The sequence below is a fragment of the Arvicanthis niloticus genome, chromosome 21 (assembly GCF_011762505.2).
Source record: "Arvicanthis niloticus isolate mArvNil1 chromosome 21, mArvNil1.pat.X, whole genome shotgun sequence".
Taxonomy (NCBI): domain Eukaryota; kingdom Metazoa; phylum Chordata; class Mammalia; order Rodentia; family Muridae; genus Arvicanthis; species Arvicanthis niloticus.
This window is the reverse complement of record NC_047678.1, coordinates 47,798,225-47,825,728: the sequence shown is the minus strand read 5'-3', so window position 1 is coordinate 47,825,728 and position 27,504 is coordinate 47,798,225. Positions and strand designations below refer to the sequence as shown.

Below are 27,504 nucleotides of genomic sequence, written 5' to 3'. Positions count from 1 at the left end.
CTCAGCTCTGCCAGAACTGTCACTAGCAGGAATACTTTAATGTCAGAGGTTTTGATCAAAGGCTCGGTATTCGATGACTTGTGATTGACATTGCCTGTCAGGTAAGATCTTAGCTCACTGCAACCCTTTTATGTTACTTGCTTTAAGGCCTGGAAGTCTTGTAGGATGGCTGCATACAAAGGAGAAAAAGGCTATGTCACCTTATGTAGCATACCTTTGGAAGTCCTGTCTTGCTACATTGTATTAACTAAGGCAACTTCAAGGAGACAGGGTAGCAACTCTTTACTGAGAGTTGGCAACGTTCTAAAGAATATGGGATGGAGAGGATGCATTGCTGTGGTAAATCTTTGCAGAATACAATCTCACACTTACTTAATACAGTGCTAACGAATATTCAGTGAGCTGATATATGCAAAGGACATAGCCCATACATTGTAATCTGCAGTTGTGAATGCGCTGTTGCTACTGCTTATGTTATTGTGCTGGTCTACTGTGAAAGAGTCTCTCTGATCAGTGGAGACCCAGACTGTAGAGTTGTCAGTTCAGGCAGAGGAAATTCAAGCCCAAGGGTTAAGTCATTCCATCATCCAGAAGGAACTGAGGCTAGGGGAGCAAAGTTGAGACTGGACTGCTCATCACAGGTCAGGCTATAGAACAAGAAACTGCCAAGTTGGCATCACAGAGCAAACCTCTGAGTAGTGAATGAAGGCATGTAATGAACACCCAGTGTTCATGAGCCAAGGATCCTGACTTGAAGACAGGCAGGAGCCTAAGGATAGGTCTTCTTTTTACTTTGGAGTATATTTATGATTAGTTGCAAAGCTATTTTTTGACACTTATTCTGTGAATTAACCACGTCAAGGAACTTCTGCAATGATCCTGAATGTTACATAATGTATAATTGGCATTTTTTTTTTTTTAAAATGAGAGTACTTTTGAATATTAAAATTATGAATTGATGCTATAGAAGGCACACACATCTTTGTATCAAGTGCAATTGTATACAATTTGTGGTTTCCTATGGTTACACTTGCTAATCTTCAGGCAGCACAGGTCTGAAAGGCTGAATGTGAAGAACAACAGTAGCCAGGCGAGTAGCACCTCGAGTGGTGGGTGATGCAGAGAGGTTTTGCTGAGTTAGCCCTCATGTCTTCCTTAGAGAATAAGGAATCTGATTTAGTATTAAGCTTGGCCATTTTGAGCTGAAACGTGTTAATGAAAAATTAATTTAAAATTAATTTATAAAGGCTTTCTGACATAACCCAGCTAAATTCAGAGAGGCCTTTGAGGGGGCTGGAGTGGCAGATGAGTTGCTGGTGGCCATAGGATGGTGACCCACGTGATGGATCTGCACTACACGATAGTCTTTGGGTTATTGGCTGATTATTCCTCCTCTTTCAGTGGAACTGAGCTGTGGAGAATTCCTTGGAGGGCGGGGGTGCTGGCTGACAAGGACTGTCTGTCGTGGTTGCAGGCTGAGGAATTGGTCACATGTTCATGCTGTGCATTTGCTATTTTGGTGAATTCTGCTCATCCCTATTGTGGTGGCTACTTGGATATGATAACTTGTCTAGACCATGGTATCAGTAATTTGGTTAAACACTGGTCTAGGTGTTGCTGAGAAGGTGATTGTTAGGTATGACTAACATTGGAATCATCGTATCTGAGAGAAGCAGATTATTCTCCATGATACTGTTAGATCTCACACAATAGTTGACAGACTTATGAGAAAACACCGAGTTTTCTGCAGGTGAAATAACCCTCATCTCTGCTACATGGAGATCATCTATTTTCCTGAAATGCTGCCCTAATGACTTGCATTTGAGATGTGACCTCAGCTCTTCCAGGGTCTCCAGTCTGCTACATTTTTTTTTGCACACTATCAGCTTCCAACACCACAGGAGCAAAGTTCTCAAAGGCAAACTCTCTTGTTTTGGTGAAACTTTACTGGATCTACCTCCTTTAAGAGGGAGAGAAAATTGACTAACACAGGCTTTGGGATAAAGTCGCGTGTCGAGCAGTATAAGCTACAGAGTGGAGGCAAGGGTGTTGTACATGAGCTCTGGAATTGAGTCAGATGGACTTGAACCCAAGCCACTCAATTGAGTAATTTTCAATGAGTGATTTAATAGTTTCCAGCTGCAGCGTTCTTTGTCTGTAGTGCAAGACCACAATTCTCATCGTCTTGCAGGTGTGTACTTAGAGTGCTCAGGGAAATGGTGGCTCCTTAAGAAAGATTGCATTAAGGCAATGGGGAAATGATGAAATGCTTACACCCTCTGCACTTTCCTTCTTTCCTGTCTCCATCCCTGCTTTGTTTCCCTTCCTTCATGGGTTGAGTGGCATCGAGCTCACCATATAGCCCAGGCTAGCCTTGAACTCTAGGTTTCCTTCCAGTTCCCCCTTCTGTTTCCCCCACTCTACCTTGCTTACAGGACTGTTCATTCCTGATGAATAAAAACACACTTTTCACTTTTTTTCCCAAGAAGGTTTAGGCATAAGCTAGTGACAAAATTCTGGTTGTAACCAGAACGCAGGGAAAATTGTGTTCATATAGCCTTGGAGACATGATGGTTTCTTCCTCAGATGGTCCCTGCAGGTGGCTGTTTTTCTGCCTTCACAAAGGGAAGACAGGCATTGATACATAATACCATTTACAAGGACCCATGGGACCATTCTTGAAAAGTGCTTAGTGGTGCCAGGATCACAACAAGAGTTCAGCATAGGTTGTCTGTGCGCAGTAGCCAGCAGCAATTTTATTGCAAAGATTGGATCTAGATGCAAATTACAAAAACCAAAACCAAATAAAAAATCCAAACAACAACACAAAATCAGGCTAGATGGGCAGATAAACATGATATATTTTTGCCAGCGGCTACACCAAAGCAGTTTTCACTAGAGATTAGTAAAGGAAAAATACTTAAGGTATGGTTAGAATAACGTCATAGGACTCCTGTCTGGCTTTATAGTTGTTATCGCCAGCACTTCCGTTTAGTGACAGTTGAGAATCTGTCCCACAGAGCACCGTCACCTCTGTTACAAAGTCGATTGTTAGGCTTCTGGAAGGATGATCTTGCCTGGTATTTCTGCCACAGTTGGCAACACTGGTGTGACAGATGCAGCTGCTTGCCAAGCCAACAGCACCCCTCACTCCTGTTCCAGTTGAAGTAGGGAGTTTTTTTAATTCTGAGTTTTGCTCTGTTATCTAGCCTTTGCCCATGAGTCTCAGGTAAAAGCTCTGCACTAGGCTATGCCGATGGTTTTGTTAGTCACATGATCACAGAGACAAGAGAAGCCTCCTGCTAGTTGATACACTCAGGGGGAAACACTTCCAGGTCATTGTTTCTCATTGACAGCTATAGATTTAATGATTAAACAATATATCCGCTTTTCATTGTTCCTTTTCTCTGCTCATTTGAACATTCATCTGTACCATGTATAGAATAGCTTCTCGGCCTGTTCCATTTGCCATCTGTACATTTCAGTGCTAGTCACTTGCTGCTTTAATTATTATACATTAAAAACAATTCAGTACGAGTGGCGAAATATTCTGCGTGACGTTCATGTTTTGCCGAACCTGGCGCTTAACACGATAAAAGGGAGCTGTTCTTTGGTGATTTGCACATCTGTGCGTCTTTGCATAGCACGTCGCTAGCCTTGGTCACCTAAGCCAAGCAAGCACAGCTCTTTCCGGATGGTGAGAAATATTTAGGGGGTCCACGGGACTCGAGGCGCCGAGCATTTTTAGAAGGCCCCCATCGAGTCACAGGGAAGCAGATGCTCATAGATGCACACTTGGGCTTGGAGTTCCTGAAGACACTGGACCATAAATAACGTTTTTTTGTGACCTTAAATTATCTGCCAACCTCTCCTCAGGAATTGGTTCCAAACCTCTGCCATTTTCAGCACCAGAGAAATAAGTACAGAGAACAAAGTCGGGCTCAGACCCTCTTTCCCCTCATGCTGAGCAGACGAACATATCTGAAATAGAATTTTATTCACCAGTTTAATCCTCGTGCATGCTTTTGATTGAGGTACGGCTTGCTCTGTATTTCAGTGAACTGTGCGGGAAGGGAGGATGTTGGAGAATTCCTTTGTGTTTTAGGGCACAGAATGGAGAAATAGCGTTGGGCAGAGGTTGTATGTCTGGTTGAAGAAGGAGAAAGAAAAAAAGAAAGCGTCTGAGAACACCTTCCTGTGGCTCTTGAGGAAACTGAAAGGGAAGATTGGATAATCTATAATTCAACAAGAGTTGATCAAAGGTACCCAGAAACAAATCAAACAAACAAAAATACAACCCCAGGATTTTGTTGTGAAATAGACAAGATCCCAATGCATTACTGCATGTCCTGAGCGTTTTAATGCCTATGGAAAAAAATCAGTAGTATAACCATTAGCTGGAGGAAGGATCATCCATAAATGGCAACACTTAATTTAATTTGCTATTTAGCCTAGAAAATATTGTCACTCATAAATGCTTACTTTCTAGATATTCCATGTTTTAATTAATTTCTCAGGAATCAGTTTAAAATAGTGAAAAGAGTGACTTCTCACGGGAACTGCATGGCACACTCGTGAGCTCTGTGCATTAGAGGGGCTTTCTTTCCTAGGAAAGAGTACGTGGGCCCAGTCATGGCTTGTTGACTCACACAGGTTAGTGGGAATGTTGGCTGTATCCCAGATCTTCACACTCAGCCCGCAAATAAGGGAAAACTTCTTTCCTTGATGGTCAAAGGACAAAGGGCATTTGGAGGATGGTGCAAGAGGATCCTCAGGTTCTGGCCAAGCTGCCTTTTATCAAGTTACACAGTGGGCTTGCTGTACCTGATTAGCAGAGGCATGGGTGCACATGCTGTCTGTGCTGCTGCTATCCCAGTATCTCAGGACATGGGTTTGTAGGTATCTTTACTAACCTATGATGGACTCCAGGTAGGCCACTTTGGGTCTGTGGGTGAAGCTCTCCATTACCTGATGGGCTAGAACATCAGGTCAAGAGGAAGCGGAGACGTAGTCATTGGTGTTCTATCTTTGCAAACTCTTACCTGTGCTTTCCTGGAGAACTGGGTATAGCTCAAGAATGTCATGATCCTTGGGCTGATTTTTAAATGACTGATGATGATGGTGGTAGTGGTAAGTGGTGGTGGTGAGTGCATGTGTGCAGTGATAAAGAAAAGGCTTGCCTCCAGGTAGGGTCCTGCTGCATAGCTGGCATAGCTCGCACACTGTGTTTATCATTTCCTGCTACTGTGGGAGCTTTGAGGGTTCTTGATAGACTTATTTCCCATTCTCCAGCTATGTGGGGGGAACATCAGGATGGACTGGTGGGCCATTTCTCCCATCTAGACTGGCTCTCAATGAAAGTCTGGCATGGTGACTCTCCAGGATAAGCAGAGCACACAGGTTGAAATATTTGAATAGGGTGCTTTCAATTCTCCTTTCTGCCTATGGGCTTGCGTGTGCGAAACCACAGCTCTCACCTCAATAGGACAAAAAATAGTTTATTTTGGATCCAAATATAAGAAAGCATGGCTGGGGTACACAAATTAGGTTGCCACAAAAAAAAAAAATCTATGTTTCAGTGTGACAACAGCTTGATGAAGCTTTTGTAGTAACGGAATGAAGAAAGTTGTAAATTAAAGCACATTTCAAATACATCCAAAATGTTACACAGGTGGGTTACGGCAAAACAGGAGAATCTGAGCCAGAGGTCACAAATGATATTTGATGGTGTGATTAGCCTTTCGGGTGGTGGAAACTCAGGTTTGTTAAGTTGGGATATTCCAAAAGGGTTTTATCTGTTAATCAGAGGATGTTAGTTAGGTAAAGACAGCGAGGAGCAGGAAAGGCTACTGGGGGAGCAAAGATAGTCCAAGATCAATGTAATTTGACTCTAGAATTGCAACACTTCAAGTTCTTTACCCAACAGAAGTTCCCATCAGTGAATCAGCCTTGCAGGCTAAGCAGAAGGGGCAGTTCTTCCTGGAACGTTTGTTCACAAACTCTTGTGTGGGTCCATACCTATATATTTCCCCCTCACTTTTATTCCGATGTTTTGAGATTGCCTTCGTTAGTTTCTGAAGCTTCTGTCCTTTCACTTTGTAACAGTCTATTGTTGTCTGTTGCCTTATCTGTTACACCTTCATTGAGTTTTGGTACAGGCTTTGCAGAATGAGTTGGGTCACGTCCTTTCCCTTTCTGTTTTGTGGAACAGTGAGAAGAGCATCTGTGGTAGTGCTGTTGGCAAAGGTTGAGCTGAGCATCCTGCCACCCGCTCTCTTTTGGCTTGTCAGTGTCTGGCACCCCCGGCTCTCCACAGCTGCCTCCCCCCCCCAACGCCCCCAAAGTCTATCACCCTGGGGTTGTAGCAGGGTAAATTCCTGCTCATTGGCTTGTGGTTATTTCCTGTTATCAGGCTCCCAAGAAGCTCCATTTGACAGGATAGGACTCTTTTCAATATAGAATCCAGGAGTAAGAAAATGTGTTTCCTCTGTACTGCTGACTAACCCTCTGGAGGAATCACACTAGCTCACCCAGTCGATCCACAACTGTACAGGAGGCTTGCGCTGGCTAGGGCTTGTCATGAGGGTCATTTTTCATCAGAACTGTCTGTAATGGTTTTTGAGTGGGGCCTCCATGTCCCCTGCTCATGTTTGCCTGGCTTCTTTTGAAGCCATATTTTTCTCTGCCCTTTTCTTCAGATGTTCAGAGATTACCTTTATGTGTTTCTGGAATCCCTATCCTCTCATTTTGTAACAGCCTATTTATGCCCTGACAGCTCTTTTTAACTGGCCACTTGGAGGAAACTGCTGGTCCGCCATCTTACCTCAAACTCCACTGGCAATGGAGTCCTGTCTTGATTTCTTTTACATTACATATAAATGGTATAAATGCTATTAACTTTCCTACCATGGAGTACTTATACGGCAGGTGCCATAGGTTCTTCAAATGTCTGCTAAGCTACAATCCTTCAAACCCCTTTACAGCTGAGTATTAAGTTCAGGATACTTTGTAAATCACAGAGAGATATTATTTGTATCTCTGGAGGGGGTCTTGAACTTCTGACTTGTTCTAATTATAGACCTGGGTCCATCTTGAACCCTATAGAAAATAGCTGAGTTAACTCCATATGATAGATAAGTTAACATGCTTTTACTTTGGTGATTTCTTTCACACAAAACATTATACTTTTAAATTAAAAATTACTATACATTTATAACCCAGTTGTGTTTCTATGTATGTTAACTATACCCCAAATTCTAAAAAAAAAAAAGTAATAATTGAATGCTTATTTTCTTCTAGTTAGTTGAATTCTGGCCTGTTAATGGTAAAAGGACTTTATAATAAGAAGTATAGAGACCGGAAGTATACTTCTCATCTCTCATCGTCTTGATATACATTAGTTTACCTACAGGCAGAGAGTGTATGCTTTTACATAAATTCATTTCTAGATGCATTTTATATTCAAATAAATTTCTTTTTATATTCAAATAAGTTTCTTTGGCATGAGTTTGTTAGTCTCATTCTAGGATTTCTGCACATGGTTAGAGCGTCTGTCCCACATACAGCTTCATGGCTCATCACATGTCCCCACATATGAACTGGACTTTTTTTGTTCATCTAATGTTAGAATTGTACCAGTTCCCTAGTCTTCCAAAAAGGCATAATTGTTGTACTAATGGATTTTAAAAATAAACTGCCCAGGACATTATGTGATTCAAATAAGTGTACCAGATGGATCCCAAAAGACACTGAGTCATGTTGTTCAGCCTCACACACCCGTATCAGCCATGTTATCCGGCAGCTTTTCCTTCTCACGTGAATCACCTGTTCCTGCCCCATGATAGTGCGAAGTGGGTCCTCTCTCATCTTCTTACTTTTATAAAAATTGAATTAACTCTTATTTCTGCTTGTTTTATGTAGGTTTACTCATCCTTGAAAAGTAAGACTTTATAGAATTCAGCTTTAAAATGTTTGTTTTCATTTTTATTCTTTCGTATACATTTATATTGTACGGTGTATATATAGTTCCTTCATTAACCCCTGTTTCCCTCTATGGTTGAAAACTTTCTCCCATATATGTACTCTTAGTTCTCTATACTCTAAAGGTATTGTCTTGTCGGCAGCCACCTAACAATGTCTTTTAATACTTGATTAAAATTAATAGCAATGAATTAAAATGGCTTTTTAGGAGCAAGAAAGAAAATGTTAAGCCAATTTCAGGAAGACAAGTGTCATATTTTTCTCTCATGTGTGGTTTCTGGATTTTCGAGTACACATATGCACAGACACGTGCACACACACACTTGCACACACATGCACACCGATACACATATGTATGCACACATGCAAACACAGGTGCACATGCATGCACACACATGTGTACACATACATGCGCACACATGTACACACACATGGGCAAACACATGGGCATGCACACATTCATACACACATGCACACGCACGTGCATGCACATCGGCACACACACATGCACACACATGGGCACACACATGGGCATGCACACACACATACAAACACACATGTGCACACACATGCAAAGACAGCAGAGATGTGCAAACACACACATGCACACACATGCACATATATGTGTACACACATGCATACACAGGCACACACATACATGCATACACATGTGGACACACATGTACACACATACAAACACATCACACATGTGCAAACACACATGTACACACATATACACATACTCTTGCACACATGTGCACACATTGTGCATAGATGTATGCACGGATGGGTGATAAATAACATGACTGCCTAGGGGGACAAGGAAACTCACAAGGGAAGGGGGGTGTCAGATCCCCTGGAACTGGACTTATAGTGAAAATGGGAAGAGGGCCCATGGGGAAGGGGGACACCATATACCTGGTGGTGTTTCTGGCCTTTGGCTTCACACAAAGTACAATTTGAATATTTTCATGTGATTTACTTCAGTCAATGACCAAAAAACTATCATATAACTATAGAGAAATAGTTACAGTTCCTCTCAAAACTTTTTTGAAAAGATGTTGTCCATGAACCACATGCATGCTTTTTGACAAGCTCAACTGTAATTAAAGCATGCAGACTTTAGAATGATACCCTGGCTTGAGGCCTAGGGAGGGGAAGTGAGGTAGTCAGCACTTTGAAATAAATGGTTTAAGACTTTGGCAAAGGTTAATTTTTGGCTTCTGCTTCTCAAAGTATAGTGCACATTTGGAAATTAGCTGCTTAGATGCAAAAGGCAAACTGTGCACGTGGGGGTTTGAATCATCTGCTTTGTCATCTCTGTTAAGTACATAAGTCATTCTCTGAGTATAATGCTAACCATCAAATAACAGGATACTGGGGCTGAGGGTGGAGTCAGTGGTTAACAGCACTGCTGTTCTAGCAGCTCAGAGCTGCCTGGAAGTCCAGTTTCAGGGGATCTGACACCCTCTTCTGGTCTCTGTTGGCCCCAGGTAAGCAGAAGCTGAACATACACACGGAGGCACAAGCATTCTGTAGATATAATAACAATAAACGTATCATAATAAAATAAGTGTTCACAGCCCTGCCCACCCAGAAACTTGTAGTAGCTGCAGATCTGTCCTGTGAGTGTGTGCTGTGAGTGAGACGATCCGTGCCGGCCAAGAGGATTAAACTGCAGCCGCCAGCGACGCTGTAAATCTTTGGAACAATATTAAAGGAAAGCAAGGAAGTGCTTGTGAGAAAAATCCACTCAATTTCTTATTTAGTGGGAAGAAGGTGGGATGGCATGGGGACACTTGGGAAGCCTGTCATACCACCTAGTTCTTCCACTTGAAGGAGGCTAAAGATGGCAACCAGGTAACAGAGGACTGGTGAAGATTTTGTGGTTGGAGCATCCTGTTCTACAAAAAATCAAGATGAGAGGAAAATTGTGAACACTGTGGATTACTTTCTTCTGAAAGAGCAAAAAAAATACAGCTCTTACCGTGCCGACATTGTAAGCACAGCCTCCGTTTTTACTGGCTATGGTGTCTCGTGTAATCCATTTCTGTTTTCCAGCGTGCTTGCTAGAAATATTTGCAGCATTGTCTCCCATTACAATTAGATGCAGGGAACAATTTCATTTATATTTATTTTTGGGATAATTAATTGGGATGGTTGGAGATATTACTTCTTTCTCCCCTTCCTCCCACCCAGTATCTAGTTCTGAGAAAAAAAAAATCTCAATGCGTTTAACTTGAAGTTTTCATTTCTGGCAACACAAAACTCACAGAAGCATGGTGTAAAACACATGGCATGAGGCTTGCGGTGCAGGGCTCTAACCAATAAGTCAGTTTATTTTCTTCAGCTTCGTTTCCCTTCTGAAATACCACCGAAGGGAAAACGACACGGAACATCTGATCTCATTCTTCAGTTCCCTTTCTGTTTCCAGCCAACTGTTCTCTTCTTCTAATTAACCCCAACACAGTAAAGGGAGCCAAGATTCTCGTGGGTGGAGGGAAAAAGGTACGCATCGTTGGAGGGAGAAAAAAGATACAAGAAAAGCCACATATACTAGAGTTTCACCATGGGAAGTTCATGCACAGAGTGGGATTTTTGCATTTCTTTGTTCAGGTGAAGTGACGGTGATGTGTCTTCTCTCCCTTTGCTTCAAAGATGACTCGAACGTTTTCACTATTGTCATGTGAACGGACGAGAATACAGTTGTGTGCTCAGTCACAGCTAGACAGCCTCGGAAATGAGATTTGAATTGGTAGTGTCTTGGATGAGCGTTTTCTCAGACCAGGCTGATGGCCACGGGGCCTCAGAGATTGGTGAAACCTGATGGTCATGTACCTATGTGTCCGGAGTTCTGGGAGTTTATAACCTCATGGAGCAGGTTCTCACAGAGAACGCTTGGCAGACAGGAACAACATTGTCTGGAGATCTCCTTCAAACCAACTGAAAGAAGTTGGTTCATTCTTCTTATTCTGAAAAGTGCCTGAGCCCAAGTGGGGGCAGCTGAGGACAAGAACCTTTAACCCTGCGTGGGGCTTACAGAGATACAAAAGGATGCAGAGATGGAGACTCCGAAGCTGCTCCACAGAAGATGGGAACTTACTGTAAACATCTCTAAACTACACATCAACCCTGAGGCTGAGGGCTGGAAATCAAAAGTTTTCTAACAACCTTACTCCCTCCTGTGTTCTGTTGTCCTGCAGAGGGCTGGAGCTGGTGTTCAGAGCGTATCACTCACTCAGGTCATTTCTTCTTGTACTTAATACACTGCGGCAAAAAGAAAAAGAAAACACTGTGGCAAAACAACAAAACGGCAGAGGAAGGCAATGGCAGAATTAACGGGACCCAAGAGACGGGGAGAAATTAGACCAGAAAGCTACTGTGACTGTCACCCACTGAGCAATAATTATGAACAGAAACACACGCCTGCCTCCCTGAATCCAGGGTGAGGATGCTCAGCTCAGCCCGGGGGCTTGGGGGCTTGGGGGCTTGGGGTGGGGGTGTCTTTGTGGCTTCGGCAACGCCAGCTGCAGCCGGCAGGGGGCGGCAGAGGCTGCGTGAGCGGAGGTGAGGCAGCACTGCGAGCTGCACGGTCCGTCCAGGTTTCTATTCCGACTTCCGTCCGGCTGCCCCGGAGCGAGGCCACTCGGTGTCTGGCTTTTCGGTTCCCCTCGGGCCTCACTCCACCGTGCATCCTCGGGGCCGGGCACCGTGCCCTTCAGTGTGTGCTTGAGACTCTGCCGGGACCAGTGCCCGGAGCCATCTGCCTTCAACTACCCCCATCCTGACAGATTGTGGACAAGGGGCGGGAAGTTTTATCTCGCCCAGAGCACTGCAAGCTGATCTGCCATCCCTGTGGCTCACCATTCCTAATCTCGCCCTTTTCTGGAATATTCTAGAATTCCCGCTGACGGCGAGAAAGCAGAAGTTCTAATGCCATTAGAAGCCTTGTACTCAGAACAGTTTTGGGGGCTCTCTGGACTCATAACCCACTTTTAGTTGAGTTTCTTGTTCTCCACGTGCTCAGAAAATGCAATATTCAAACACCCCCAGCATAATATTTTCACCAACACTTGTCCTGCTTCAACTTCTTTCAGTGCAAAACTTGTCCTTTCTTTCCCCCTCCCTTCAAACTGCCACCTACACCTCGTGTTTCCCGTCTCCAAACCATTTTCCCCTTTACAATAGTTTTCTTTTTGTGCCCCTTTCTTCTAAGAATTCATTGGTGTTTGGACAGGGTAAATGGCTCAGTGGATAAAGTACTTGCCTCCTCCACTTGAAGACTGGGGTTCGGGTACCCAGAACCCACCTAAAAGCCATATTTTGTAATACGAGTGCCCCCTGGGAGGGTGGACAACAAGAAACTTCCTCAAACAGGGTGGAAGGGAAAGACAGACCCTTTCTGACCTCCACCCACATCAGCGTTTCATGCAAGTGAGTGCTTGCACACAAGCTCCCCCGTCATACAGGCAACACATTTAGAAATAACAAAACAAATTTATTGGATTTTTTTTTAGAGCAATTTTAGGTGCACAACAAAATCAAAAGCACACAGATTTCTTATGTGCCCTCTGCCCTTGCACCTGTACAAACTCCCACAGTGACAACACTCCACACAGTGGCTCAGGAATCAATAAGGCTGTGCTTGAACACATGAAGTCTGAACACATATTAAGGCTCTTTCCTCGCATTGTGGGCCTCTTTGGGTATGGGTGTAAATGGACAATGAGAAATAGTACTAACAGCGCCTATTATTTCCATAGGAGCAGCTTCACTGCCCAAAACATCCTTTGTGTTCCAAACTTATATTTAATATAGATATAAAATCAACCTAGAAACAATTATGTGGAATGTGAGCTGGTCAATATTCGACCAATTGACCTATTGACCCATTGATCCACTGATGCTCACATGTGCTGGCTTGTTCCTGAACATTCACTATGCTTTTCTAATTAACTATTTACATCCCAAATATTGTTCACTCTCCCAGTCCACTCTCCCAGAGTTCCTCACTCCAAACTCCCTCCCTTTTGCTTCTGAGAGAGTGTTCCCCTTTCATCTCCCCTATCCGGGGCATCAAGTCTCTACAGGATTAAGCACCTCTTCTCCCACTGAGGCTAGAGAAGGCAGTCCTCTGCTACACATGTGCTGGGGGCCATGGACCAGCCTGTGTATGCTCTTTGGTTGATGACTTAGTCTCTGGGAGCTCCTAGGGGTCCGTGTTAGTTGGCACTGTTGGTCTTCCTGTGGGGTTGCCATCCCTTTCAGCTCCTTCAATTCTTTCCTTAACTCTTCCATAGGGGTCCCTGGCCTCAGCCCAATGGTTGGCTGTGAGTATCTGCATTTGTCTCAGTCGGTTGCTGGTAGAGTCTCTCAGAGGACAGCCATTCCAGGCTCCTATCTGCAAGTACAACATAGCATCAGTAATAGTTTCAGAGTTTGGTACCTGTCCATGGGACAGATCCCAAGTTGAGCCAGTCACTGGTTGTTGTTTTCTTCAGTCTCTGCTCCATTTTGTCCCTGCATTTCTTTTAACATGCTTTTCAAGACATTTGTAAATGCTGTTCTCACTCTTTCCTGATCACTGTTGCTTTATGACGGATGTTGAGAGCTGCTAGCTCAGGCCTTTGCATTTATTGTTTTTTTTTTTTCTCTCAAGTTACCTCGGTCTTTTGTGCCTTTAATAATCAAATCTGAATCCGAGATTAAATTGCCATTTCCTTTTCTGGTTTTATTGGCACTGTTCTGTATGGCTTCCCCAAGGCATTGCAACGTAGCAATAGTGTAGAAATTAAATTATGTGCTAAAATAATTTAGCAGCTCTAAAGCTAAAAGCCTTCTGTGGCTCTATTAGGGAGCCTCATGCCTGCCCTGTCTCCTGGGGCCAGAACAGACTCACTTTGTTTTTACCTTGGCAGGTCCAGATTCCATTTGTCTTTCTAGGGCTCTCCAGCTCTACAGATTTCTAGTGTGACGGCTCAGCTCTCCTCTGGTTGCTCCAGTTATGCTGCATGGTATAGATTTGACAATCTATGCTGCTTTGCCACAAAATCACTCAAAGTCCTCTTGAGCCCTTCCACAGCCTGAACACTCTGGGATATCTCTCTTCCTAAGTGTGACTCTTGTCTCTCCCTCCCTGTCACAGACACCCAGACATTCAGCGTTTCTCATGTTTTTGTGAGCCTTGCTTTTACTCATGGCTGGGACTTTGCACTCTGACCTCCTTCCCTGACCCGCTCTTTTGTTCTGGTTCTCCTTGCCTTACTTTCCCTGTCAACACAGAGATTGCTTGTCTGGGAATCTATTGCCCATCCCAGACTGGATCAGTCACCTTTGCGGTTGTTCCTTTGTCACAGTGTGTATGTCCCAGCTCATAATTATAGGTCAAAACAGCTCAAAGCCTGTTCAATTACTCAATTAAAACCCAGTTCTCCCGTTAGATTCCACGAGCAATCAGGACAGGGCTCATGACTGTTCTGTTCAATATTGTGACCTCTAATTCCCCAGCTAGTGTGCATGCTACAGGAAGTACTCTGTAATTATTTTTGTGGAAGAATGCACACACAAACAGATGCTTCAGCCTGCAGGGCTCTCCTCCACTCAGTGGTGCCACACACAGAGGTGATCTGTAACTATCACTGTGGTTATCAGACTAAGTATCTAAATATTCAGGCAGGGCTCCTGTGGCCCTGCCACACACACGGGAACTAATGGTATTCCAGGCTACAGGAAGAAACTAATTCTATGTCTTCAGTGTTGTAACCATTGGTGAGTGACCTATGTTGCCCTGGTGAGCTCCACGCTCTTGCCTCACATGGGGCTCTGGTTAAGCCCAGTTGGTAACAAAGTAACAAATAAAACAACAAAAAAGACACAAACTAAAGGTGGAGACTTGACTTGAGGAGTGGATCTAGCGTGGATTAGGGGAGGGTATGTAGCCACCACGAGTTAAATATGCGTATGAAGCTATCAAACATGCATCAATTTAAAAATCTTTTTGATTCTTTTCATTTTTTCTGTCGAAATTTTAATAAAGAACTCCATACAGCTTATGAGAGTATCCAGGTCCTGAAGTAATATTGCTGGCCACCAAAGGCAGAGTCTTCTTGCTGCCCCATACCTGGTTTGCTGGGGGTGGGGGCTGCAATAACAGGGTACAGTTTAAATATGATCAAAAGTGTCCTTCACTTACTGGTAATGCTATATTGTTAAAACTATTTCTGTAGATTCTAAAATGCTCCTTTGGTTTTGGTTCTGGCGTCTGTATGAAAAGAGTAGATTGGTGAGGTCTGCATCAAGCTGGAAAACCAGGGTCTAGAACGTCACCTTTTTCAGTTACAAGGCAGGGCAGCCAGCACTTCTTCACTAACAATTGGCACAGAAGGGTGAGACCTAACATCTGGTCCTTAGTGGAAAATTCCTGTATGCACAGAGCTGAGAAATGACTATCATTACATTATTAAAGGGACCAGAATTAGTTCTCCTTCTCTGGCTCTCATGTGCTGGTCATTGATGAACGACAACACTGGCCTTATAATGTCAAATGATCAGAAGGGAAGATATGAAATGCCTGGCTGGTTGCCACTGACAACATGATGCATTAGAGAGCCTGTCGGGGACCAGGTGGTAACCTGTCGGCTGTTCTGATGAAACTTTTTACCAATGGTAGGATTAGTGACCCACCAGAGAGTGATGAACTAGAGGTGCTGCTGCTGACACAGCCTCTGCCCCTTTCTCAGTGTGATGGAGGCAAAGTCACCATGTGGATTCTACCTCTAAATTAAATGGCAACAGTGACCCTTGCCATTATTCACTGGAGCACAATATGACAGGCTTGACTTAACAGAGGTTATGGCATTTGGGGTTCTGAAGTTAAGAACTGATGCAAATTCTTATCTTCCTATAGTTGTCAGAAGCACAATTTTTGACAGCTATATATAAAGAATTAATACTAATTATTAGCTGAGCAGGACCAGCTATAGAAGGGTACTGGACAGGGTCCCAGGGTTAGGGGATTGGGGACCAAAAAATTCAATAGACAATGAAAGGAAAGAGGCACAAGCTGAGTCAGGAGGGCTCCAAGGGCTGATGGTTCAGGCCAGCAAGTTTGTTAAATGCACAGCTCGTGTGTGTGTGTGTGTGTGTGTGTGTGTGTGTGTGTGTGTGTTTGTGTGCTCAATGAATAGTATCAGACAGCAGAATTACAGGGACCTCACGATATTTCAAGTTCACTGTGAGTAAGGCACATTCTGGGATGGCAAAGAGCATTTCAGATCTTAGCACCTGGAACACTCAACTATATACAGTGCGAGAAATGTCAAGTGCTAGTTCCTGGACCACAAGACTACAGCCCCCGGTGCCAGTCCATAGCTGGTCTGCTTGACATGATCCTGGCTTGGTGAGGGGCAAAACACGTAATCCAATCATCTGGGCCTCTGGGCAGTCTCCAGTCTAGTCTTGCCACCAACCATTAACCACATGACAATTAAATCCCTTAGAGACATTTTACCAGAGTGGGTGAGATGGACTCTGAAGAGGAAGCTCTGACAGGGATAGCAGGGAGCGGCAGGGCTCCTGTTGGCTTCTGGGAGGTGGCACATTAACAGACAAGGCTGGATGATCACTGGGAAGTAAGGCATTCTGGGAGCTCGGGCAGAAAAGTGACCAAGTTCTCCACAGGAAAACACTGAAGATGAAGTTAGCTGTATCTCATTCTTGACTTTACACTGGGTGCTTAGTCTTTAAAGCTAATTAAGTCAATTTGTCATCTTTTGTGGAATAGGAAAATGGTATTGAAAATGCTAGTTAGGCGAGAGGACATTTGCGTCATTGAAAACCAGGCAGCAGGCCACCTAAAATGTGTAGGTGATTTGTTACATTGAAGCAAGTGAAATGCCTGTAAGGAAATGGCAAGGCTCCAGGCATTTCTCTGGCTGCCTCTGCCTTCTGTTGGGCTGCAGTATACATCTTCACACTGTACTCATGGGAAAACTTGGGTTTCCATCATGAGTTTCTCCAACACTATGTTCCTGCAAATGATGAGGCTGAGCCATCAGTACTATGCTGGGCACAGAACACATGTTCTGCCCACATTGCAAGGTTTGAGTAATTTCTTCTTTCCGGGAGCTGTCTTCTTACTTGTAGACTTGACCTCCCTAGGCCAGAATGAGTGACAGATGTTCAGTGACAGTTGGCAAAAGACATGGCTAGCTTGGCGAATGGCAGGGTGGCTTTCTAACGATGGCAGTGGTGTGCAGTGCCTTAACAGACTCTCTCCAAAGGATTTCAGCTGAAGATAGGACAAAGGTCAGGTGGAATACCTTCGAGAAGCCTGTACAGTCGTGCAATGAGACAAGTCACAGATAACCAGAGACTAGAGCAAGTGCTGTGGAATTGGGGAAGAATGGAAGAGGGTGTTAGCTGGTGACAATAGAGGAGGAAGCTGACTGTCTCAGCAGAGGAAACCCAGACAAGCAATGACTGGAATGATGAGGCCCAGGTAAAGAGTCATCTGTGATACCTATGACCTCATAGTCACAGTCCCGACCTTACCTTATTGTTTAGGGGAAGGAGTAGGATGTACCCAAATGCCTGATGTACAAGTATGAGACTGACTTTTGTACATGGGATTCTTTGTCTTCGGTTGTCTGCTAAGTGCTCCCCGTCTTCCTTGTGCTTTCCTTGCAAATGGCATTGTAGCCGTGTACTCTGCAGGTAGATATTCACGACCCAGGACAAAGTGTTAATGAGGACAGTGAAGGGTTAACTCACAGTGAGCTTTGGTTAAACTGACCTTCTGTTCATTCAAGACTCCTCTACTCATCTGAGTCTGGCACACCCTAACTTTGACTTCTTAATCCATTTATGTTTGTAATGATTGGAATGAAGAAATAATAATTTTGCTTAAATATTAGGTCACTGCTCAACTTAGACTGTTCTCTCTCTCTTTCTCTGTCTCTCTCTGTCTCTCTCTGTCTCTCTGTCTCTCTCTGTCTCTCTGTCTCTCTCTGTCTCATCAATGATTCACTGCACTGCCGAGGATGGCTCTCATGTCCTGACCCCCTTGTCTTTACCTCCCATGTGAAGAATTACAAGCATGTATTACCACACCTTGCTTCTTTCACAAGTCTTCAAAAGAAAATTTCTTGCTCTCATGTTACTTCTTTTCTCTCTTTCCAGCTTCATTTGGGATGCTGCTTTGCCGAGAGCCTCCCGCCCAGAGAGGGTAGTAGCAGGGGCACAGAGTAGGACTCTGGTGATGGCTTGAAAGGGCTTTAAAGTCTGAGGTTCTCAGGGCTTTCTGGCTCTCTGACCTGTACTGGAATGCTGATGATAACTTCTAAAAAGTCCTAAAAACTTCTTCTAATGGTAAAAGACTGCAGGCTTAGGTGATTAACACCTGTAGCCTAACAGCAGAGGATTAGGCAATGTGGCCTTTGTTCTAGCTCAGCAGAAACTGCTGGGCTCTAACTTATGCTTGCTAGTCTGAGGTCACAGGAAAAAAAGCACTTAGAGAAGTTATTATAGAGTTTATTACTAAGTTTAAGAAGTTTCCTATGAAAGCTATCTAAGGGTAAAAGTGGAAAGGTCCTGAGTGGGGAAAAGGGAAAAAATTCTAATAAGGGAAAAGTTCTAAAGGAAAGAATTTTAGGCAGGGGAAAAAGAAAGGAAGGGCCGAACAGCTCCTAAGGAACCACACTTTGTCTTTGTCTTCAGTACTTATGCATCTTTCAGAGCACATGATCACATGTTACAAAGTTTATCACAAGTTCACACCAAAAATCAAATCATAAATTGAAATAGAAGTTTACAACACAGAATGTTTACATGTGTATCCATTAGGAGTAATTATCTGATTAAACATCCATCACCTGTCTAGCTCCACAGGTTCACTGAAGGTTTAAAACTGTAACTAAGAAATTAGTGAAGTTTTGTATAGATAAACCCAGGCAATATTTTATCTTCTGTCCTAGCACCTATAATAAATCGTTAGTTTCCTTTTAGTGACCTTTGGTTAACTGTTTTACAACCTCTTGGAATGTGCTCTGAGCAGGAGAAAGTCTGGTTACTATCTAAGGGCAATTAACTGATGACACTTGGGGAGACTGGCAGAGTTCTCACTGCAGTTTTGACTATCAGAGAGGGACTTAATAGCAGTCCCGTTATAAAAGAGCTTAATAATCACTGATATAATTTTAGGAATTCTTATAGAATCATCATTAAGACTTAAGAAGTCATCTATTTGTCTATATAGCATCACTACAAGACAGTACATCTTCATGGATCTTCAGAGAACTGCTCCAAAGGGGTGTGCTATTGCTTAGTGATTGTTACATATGTTTAATAATAATAATAATAATAATAATAATAATAATAATAACAATAATAATAGGAAAAGCATATTAATAGCAGGAATCTTTCCCAAAATAAGTTTCTTACAGCCTTGCTGAATAAGGGCTCACTTGTCCCAGATTATATAATAATCCAAGGCAAGCCATTTCAGGATGATCACCTGCTAATTTATTAGCTTGTCCCATTATGGCTCTTGACACTGCTTGACCAACTTCCCTAAGCAAGTGAAGGGCATATTGTAAGAACATCAGGATAATAACATAGGGGGAAGAAAAGTTCTTAGACAACCAGGAGACACAAACCACAGACACACTGGGGTCTATCTGTATTGAGACATAGGGCCATATCTATTCAAACCACCACAAGGGGTTTTTGTGCTCCCCTGTGTCTCAATACAGATAGACCCCAGTGTGTCTGTGGTTTGTGTCTCCTGGAGCACAAAAACCCCTTGTGGTGGTCTGAGTAGATACAGCCCTCATAGACTCACTTGTTTGAATGCTTGGTTATAGGGAGTGGCACTATTAGGAGGTGTGGCCTTGTTGAAGTAGGTGTGACCTTGTTGGGGGAAGTATCACTGGGGGAGGGGCTTTTAGGTCTCAGAAGCTCATGTCTGGACAGTGTGTCGTGTCTCAGTTTTCTGCTGCCTGTGAATCCAGATGTACCACTCTGAGCTACTACCCCAGTATCATGTCTACTGGGATGCTACCATGCTTCCCACCATGATGATTGCTCGGAGAACCTGCATGAGCACCAGTTCTCTCTGGAAGGCATCAATGGGGCAATTTTCAGGGGCAAAACTAAATTTTGTGAGAGCTTAAATGTTTCTTATTTTCATAATATTTATCTATTTTAACTCTTCAATATTCTGAGACCAGAAATCATTGGCTTCAGGCAATAAGCGCCTGCTGTTTAACAGCTGGCTAGTGGGGGTGGGATTAATTAATTTACAGCTAGGGCTCTTTTCTCTGGTTAGTCACTCAGGCACCCTTCACTGGCCAGGGGAGAGGCTCTCACTTGTTAACTCTTTGTGAACCAGAGAGAAAAGAAAAGGAAGAAAGGGAGAATTTGAGCACACATAGATAGACACACACATTCCGGTCAGGCCTGGCCACTTGTCTCATCAACTCCACGAGTCTTCATGCATACTTACATATATACACATATACCTGCATGCCAAGGACCCGCCTCAGCATGGAGAGGGAGAATGGTGTCTAGGAGCAGCAAAAAGAATGACTCAAAGTCAAACAATGGGTCCAAGTTGGTGTTCTGGATTCTGCTGAGAGGGCTTTCCAAAGTTCGTTCTCTCTCTCTCTCTCTCTCTCTCTCTCTCTCTCTCTCTCTCTCTCTGCTCTACACAGCTTTTTCTTGCTATTCTAGAAGCTCTCTGGTTGAGACAGTTCTCTCTGCTAGTAAAATTTCTAAAAGCTATCTGGATAGCTCATGAATTTTCTGACCAGACTCAGAAAAGCTGCTATAAAAAAATTATTGGCTCTTCTGACCAAGTCAGAAATTCTGATAGAAAAAAATTCTTGAGGATCTGTGTTACTCTGCAGAGATCTCCAGAGATCTCAGCTCTCACTAGAGAAAATTCTAAAGAACTGCTATCACTTTTTGCTAGGTCATCTCATGCAGACCAAAAGCCCAGTTTTTTTCTTTACATATATCAATCCATCCATTTATTCCAGGTTTCCTTTTGGTTGTCTTATGAATCAGCATCCTGTGACCTCAGTCTTTTGATTCTTAGGAGACAGCAAGCAGACATTTTTTTTCCTAAACATTGCAAAAAAATTCAGAGATCTGTCTGCCTTTGTTAAGCACAGGGTAGGACTCTGCCCTAAAATTACCATTTCAACCACACCTGGGACTAACCTTGCTGTGTCCCAGGCTAACCTTGACAAGCTAGCTCATAGTGTAGTCTGCCTTTGTTCCTTTGGATTCACGAAGAGCCTCATAATTCATATTGCATCCTTATATTTTGCATAGTTGAGAAACTATATACTTTTGAACTCATGTATTTAGAGTTCTTTCCCGTAACCTTAAGAGCACTTGAAGGTCCCAGCACTCATCATTTTGCTGAGACACTAGACACACCTTCACCTCCTTGATGCATGCTGTTAGATTATCATGGAGTCATTAATGTTAATATGGAGGACATTCCTCCAAGGAATGTGAAATATATACATTATTATACAAACAAACCTTATGCCCACAGCAGACATCTACACTCATGGAGGCTCACACTGGGGCCCTCTCCCAGGGGCAGGAGCCATGTCACTCTGTCCCCAGGGCCACACCAGTCTCAGCTCCTATATACATATGTATATACATAAATATAGATAAACAGGTGTATACATATATACATTTAGTGAATGGAGCAGAGTCCCTCAAGCCATACATATACATTTGATATGTTGAATGGGCAGAGCCCCAGAGCCTTGATCTTACTTCTTTTCTTGGTCTTTTTATATATCTTCTTAAACTAAAGTTTTTATAGAAAGGTACCTCATAGATAAAATGTTACACAAAAGAAGAGTTAAAGAAGGATGCTACAAAGCCATGTTTCATTCTATAGGCTCAGTATAAGTTCATGGCAACAGTGTCACATGGCCTTGCTTTATCATAGTGCACACCTGTGGCTTCATCGTTGGATCTGATGTAGAATGAATGTGATCACAAATTTGTCTCAAGCTCATTTCTCTTTTTTAGTGTAATTATGAAAGCTCATTGTATTTCTTATTATGCAGCCTTTACTAACTATTCCATGAGGAGTGGGCACATTCTATTCTTGAGTCTATCTTTATTACATCTTACTAGCAAACAACTAAGACCGCCTCTTAAAACTTCCTTTCTAAATTTTTTTTTGACTCAAATCAGGAATTCTATTAATAATCCATTTATCTAAACAGCATTAATCCATGAAAGTTCATCTTCGTGTGTTGATCTGCAGGAAATCTGCCCAATAGGGTGGGCTGATGCCCAGGAATCATTAGACTATGTAATAGTGACAGGAAAGGCATATCAGCAGCAAGAAGCAATAATGAGATGAAGTCTCTTAGGACCTTGCCTCTAAGAGCTCACTCATCCCAAACCATGCAAAAAACAATGGGCTACCTCCAGGAAAGACACCTGCCAGCCTTATCCTCGTCTAGATAGCTCCCGATAGATGATAATGGACTAAACCTCTGGATTGTAAACCAGCTCCTATTAAATGTTTCTCTTTATAAGAGATGCCTTGTTATGGAGTTTCTTCACAGCAATGAAGACCCTAAGATATCTCTCCACCAAGGAGTAGTCTTATGGGCATTCACTAGTTGCTTGGCTTGTACCAGAATTCACACAGATTTCTGAATCGATGATCTTTGTTCCATAGGAATCCTCTGTACCAGGTGCTGCCATTTCACAGAGGTGTAAGTGAGCTTTGAAAAGTCAAATGTATTGTGCTAGACTCATGACTGAATGGCATAGGAGGATTTGAACAGAGTCCCACCATGACTTACATGGTTTTAGGGCCTACCATTTGATATTGGTTAGCCAACTGGTGTGCTCAACCCTGGGAAGGAGCTTCTCTCCCCCTTTTAGCATTTCTTAGTTTCTGTAGTTCTTTGTGTAGGGTTGAGTCTCCTGAGCTTTAAGTCACCCACCTTAGCACATGTATTATTGCCTTTGTTGAGTTCATGTTTAGGCAGTAATGTGGGTGAGGTTTTCTCAGTATAGCTTCTGACATTACTATCAGAAACATACATACAACCAACATAATACTGTAGGACTGTGAAAGGACAGCATGGTTTCTGGCTGCTCAACCAGGTAGAGATGGCTGGAGACCCCACAGTTTAGAGACCCCACATGTTTTCCTGCTAGGGACAGCATGCATTTTGCCATGCTCCCAGACTCCAGGCTTCTGACATGAGACTGAAGACCTACATTAGTTTGCACCTTTCAGGCACATAGGACAAGGCCCCTACCAGCCCCTCCACAGGTAGAGGGCTTGGCTACAGGCGACAGAGCCTCAAGAAAGACCTCCATATTAATGAGATACCTAAAGTCCAGAGGGTGTAGCCAATCAAGCATTCCTTCCCAGACTCTCCTTCTTGCAAAAGGTATTTAACCTCAGACTGGCCCTGAAAACATGGGGATATTATTTCATCCATTTTCTGCCATAACAATAAATATCTTAAGACCATAGTCTATTTCTCTTCTTTGGGACCTGCCATGGGGAACCGTGGAGAAGGTTTTCAACTACTGAGCTGCTGGCTAACCTCTCTATGCTTCCAGCCATGGAGGCCATCAACTCAGTCAAGCAAGCCAAGCAGCCATGACCCAGCCAAGTGAGTTGCTGCAACCAAGAGTCTCATCCCTGCAGGACGTAGCCAGAGCTCATCCTTCCCCCTCTTCTCTTTGGCTGTGGGCTGATCTGGCCTGTTCCCTCCCCATCCCCTACCACAAACCCTTTTTCAGCATTTCAGTGGCACCTGAGAGCCCAAGGGCCACCCACAACTCAAGAGCCCCAGCCCCTATGGGACCTCAGACTGTGTTCTCCTACCCTAAACAGAGTCCTGTGGCTTCTCAAAGCCTATGTTGGCTCCACACCAGTCTCTGCCTCTCTGAGTCTCAGCTTCTCTGAGTCTCAGCCCTAGCCCCTTGGGGGGTGGCAGATGTGGGACCCACAATTCAACCCAATGAACCCACACACACTATAACCCCACATAATACAGACTGAGTGGGTTATACTTATATATTTAAGAATATAAATCTATATACATACATATATGTAACAACAATTAATGAAGGAAGAGGCCATGAATTTAAAGAGAGAAAGGGATATCTGTACTGGTCCTACTGGGAGGATTTGCATGGAGGAATGGGAAGGGGGGAAATTATATAATTATATTAAAATCTCAAAAAAAAAAAAAACCCAACAAAAACCCCCAAAGAACAACAATAATAAAAGTTTTTCCCAATAGCAGTCCCCTGAATTCTATTTCTTTGGGGGTGCACATTTTACTCCACTGCTGTGCATGGTGGCTAGGGAGGTGAACCTTGGGGAGCTTGACTGTACCTTCAGGGAAGGACTGAGACACCACTGAGGGGGTGGGAAAACACAATCTGAAACTGCTGGGCATCTAGTTGCTGCTAGGGCACAGCATGGAGGAGATAGTAGTGCCTTGTGGTATGAGAGGTCCCCATAGCAGCACTTTCTACCTTGCTCCACAATTCCTCCTGTGTCACACAGCTCTTGGAATTAATTTCTCTCTCTCCTCCTTTTTATTTTATTTTATTTTTTTTTTTTTTTGGCTTAAGGTGAGAAGCCTGGGAACGAGCTGGAGGAGGTGAAGCTTCAGAATGCCAGCAAGCAGATTGTTCAGAATGCCATCCTGCAAGCCGTGCGGCAAGTCTCCCAGGAGAGCCTGCGGAGGGAAGGCAGACCCAGTGACAGCAGGGTCCGGGGCCATCTGGGAGGGCGCGAGCTGACCAAGAAACATGAAAAGAAGTAATGGGTGCTGCTGGCTCTGGCTCTTGTGACATGCTTGGATTCTGCGTTTCCTGTTAGCATAGGACGTGTCACCAAAATGTTGCCAATAAGCAAAGCAAAGTGTCGTGGATGCCTGTCAGTAGGATGAGTTCATGCTGGCCTTTACGACAAGCTGTGGTTTGCATTGGGGACTCTTCATGTCTTTGTAATACCTCCGGAAGCAGCTGTGCCAGACACGGCACTCACACCGCAAAGTCATTTTATAACAAACCTATTTTCCAAGTTCTTAAAAAAAAAAAGAATTCTACATCTTGTTTATTTATACATTCTTTCTATGTATAATTCAACCAGCGGCCTTTATTCCCCTTCACAGTTACTGAGTGCAGCTCTGTGTTCTTCATAAGTATTAGAAGACACACTAGAAAGATGACAGAATAGAGTTTTAGCCTAGTTCAAATACTGGCTTGCAGGCTGTTATGATTAAAGTACAGGTTGAAGGTCAAATTGAGCAGAGCAGGTCTGAGCCCAGTCCTGAGCTACAGCTTATGTTTATTTCACTCCAGGAAAAAGAGAGGGAGAAGCGTTTATGCTGTGTGAGAACTCAGCCTTTTAAATCTCTGTTCTCTGAGTTGTTTGTAGTTGGTGTTTACTTTCTGTGCAGAGATCTGGTAGGGCCAGTACAGAAATCCTTTCTTAGCTGGAGATTAAATAAGATGACTGAGCATGTACCCATGAGTTGCTGGTGATTCAGTTCTTTGGCAGCCATCTTGGGCAGCCATCTTGGGCAGCCATCTTGGGCAGCCATATTCTGAGCCCTGAAGATGCTTCTCATCCTGGGTTTATCTACCCATGAGGGTGGAGAGGGCAGCATCCTTGGCAGGGAGTCTGGACCCTATGACCACTCCACTGTCACTCAGCTCTGTATTTCACTGGTCCCTTACTGATAGGGAATTTTATTCTTCCATAAAAGAAATCAGCATGACCATTACAAAAGCTGTAAAGCATTGCTAAGGAAACTGTTTAGTTTTTAACTCTCTGAGGCATGTAAACAGAATGAAAAGAGTGAAGCGGCTGTAGGCTGAAAGCATTTGGAGAGAGGTGTGTGCACGTGTATCAACATAGCCATCTCCATTAAACCCCATAACTTCCTGCTGCTGCTCCTGTGTAGACAACAGATTCCTCTCTGGAGACATCCTTTAGAGTCTGTTTACTATGATTCACAAAGGCCACTGGGTTGGTGCTCCTTGGGACAGCAGAAGAATTTAGCATTGGTTAGAAACCTCTGGTCTAAAGAGTGTGAGTGTCTACATTGACATGTGTTCTAAATGCAAAGTATTGCTATGATACAAAATATGGCTAGTGCTCAGACACCTCCGAAATTCCAATATTCCATGTTATGTGGGACCAGGGATACTACAGATAACATTAGATGGGTAAAACTATCCATTTTTAATATGTTAGACTGTATTTGGTGGTGCACAGGTGGGACAAATTAATTTAGAGAGAGAATTCATGAGGGGAAAGGGGTCTGAAATTTTAGATATTGTTTATTCATTGATGTTTTAAAAGCAGAACTCATGGCAATTGAAGAATGAACCTAAAATCATATGGCTGACACAGTTGCTTAGCCTGGGCAGTGAGTGGAAATAATCTTGGAGAAATTATTCAGATGTGCCCACAAATGAGAAACAAACCCAGTGCTTGTAGTTCGCAGGTGACCTGCCACTGTGTCTCTGCCGAGACATCTATCTGTAACCAACTTTGTTTCTCTGTCAAATGGCAGAAATATAAATATGTTATCTTTCTTCTCTGGTGTGTATGTAGTACTAAGCTAGGGGCCTGGGAAATATTATTAATTTCTGTATTTAAATACTATTTATAAATAAACTATATCCAGCTTTGAAATATGTATCCATATAAAGCATTTTTCTACAAGCTCTTGTTCGACTTACATTATTTGTGTCTTTTATCTGCGTATGACACGCAAGGCTTTCTAGGGAAGTGTGTATTTAAACACTTTCTTATTATGGCCAAAAGAGGTAAGTCTTAATTGTTCCTTTACTATAACTCAGGGTAGTTTAGTCTGTGGAAAAGACATGTACCAAGAAATGGAAAGTGAAGTTAAGGAGATCTGGCAGGTCAAGTGTTCATTATGATTTTGGTGGAGTGGGAAGTCTGGAGAAAGGAATTGTAACAGTGAGTTCTGAGAGGACAGAGGGAGCAGAGTCTTCAAGGGTGAGCACATTATGAGGGAAACTATGGAAGCCTAGCCATAAGAAGGAATGTGGCTTAATTCACCCCCAGTATGATGATAAAATCATTGGGTTTTACCAGGGGCCTGCAGAGCTTCATATCACATAAACTTACAAAAGAAATAAAAATAAAATATTTTATTTTTACAAATAAAAAATAAAGTTTTTATTTGGTGGTTGTCAAAAGTCAGTGCTCAGTTCTTAATTTTCAAAATTCTGAGGACACTCATTTAATGTCTTTTATGTCTTTGATTTATGGCAAGGTAAAGTGCACAAGGATTTTCTACTCCCGTATGCTCAGCTGCTCATCCCAGCTCACCCTTCTATAGGACAGAAGTAAAGAAAGAAACCCTTTTGTGTTAAGTCTTCAGTGTGCAAACAGTTTTACAAGTAGACCATGAACAGCTTATTGGTTGCCTGGGCTTCATTCTCCCTTACCTCCCCCCTTCT

At 43.2% G+C, this 27,504-nt stretch overlaps 1 protein-coding gene across 2 annotated transcripts in view; it reads left to right on the top strand.

Moving 5' to 3' along the window:
- Akain1 (A-kinase anchor inhibitor 1) overlaps window positions 1-26,740 on the top strand; it is a 49,759-nt gene extending 23,019 nt beyond the window's left edge. For both annotated transcript variants that reach the window (XM_034483907.2, XM_034483908.2), the window contains exon 2: window positions 24,631-26,740. In XM_034483907.2, the coding sequence (XP_034339798.2) occupies window positions 24,631-24,824 (194 nt within the window). In that variant the 3' untranslated portion in view covers window positions 24,825-26,740. The remainder of the gene's footprint in view (window positions 1-24,630) is intronic.
- The last annotated feature ends 764 nt before the right edge of the window (window positions 26,741-27,504 follow it).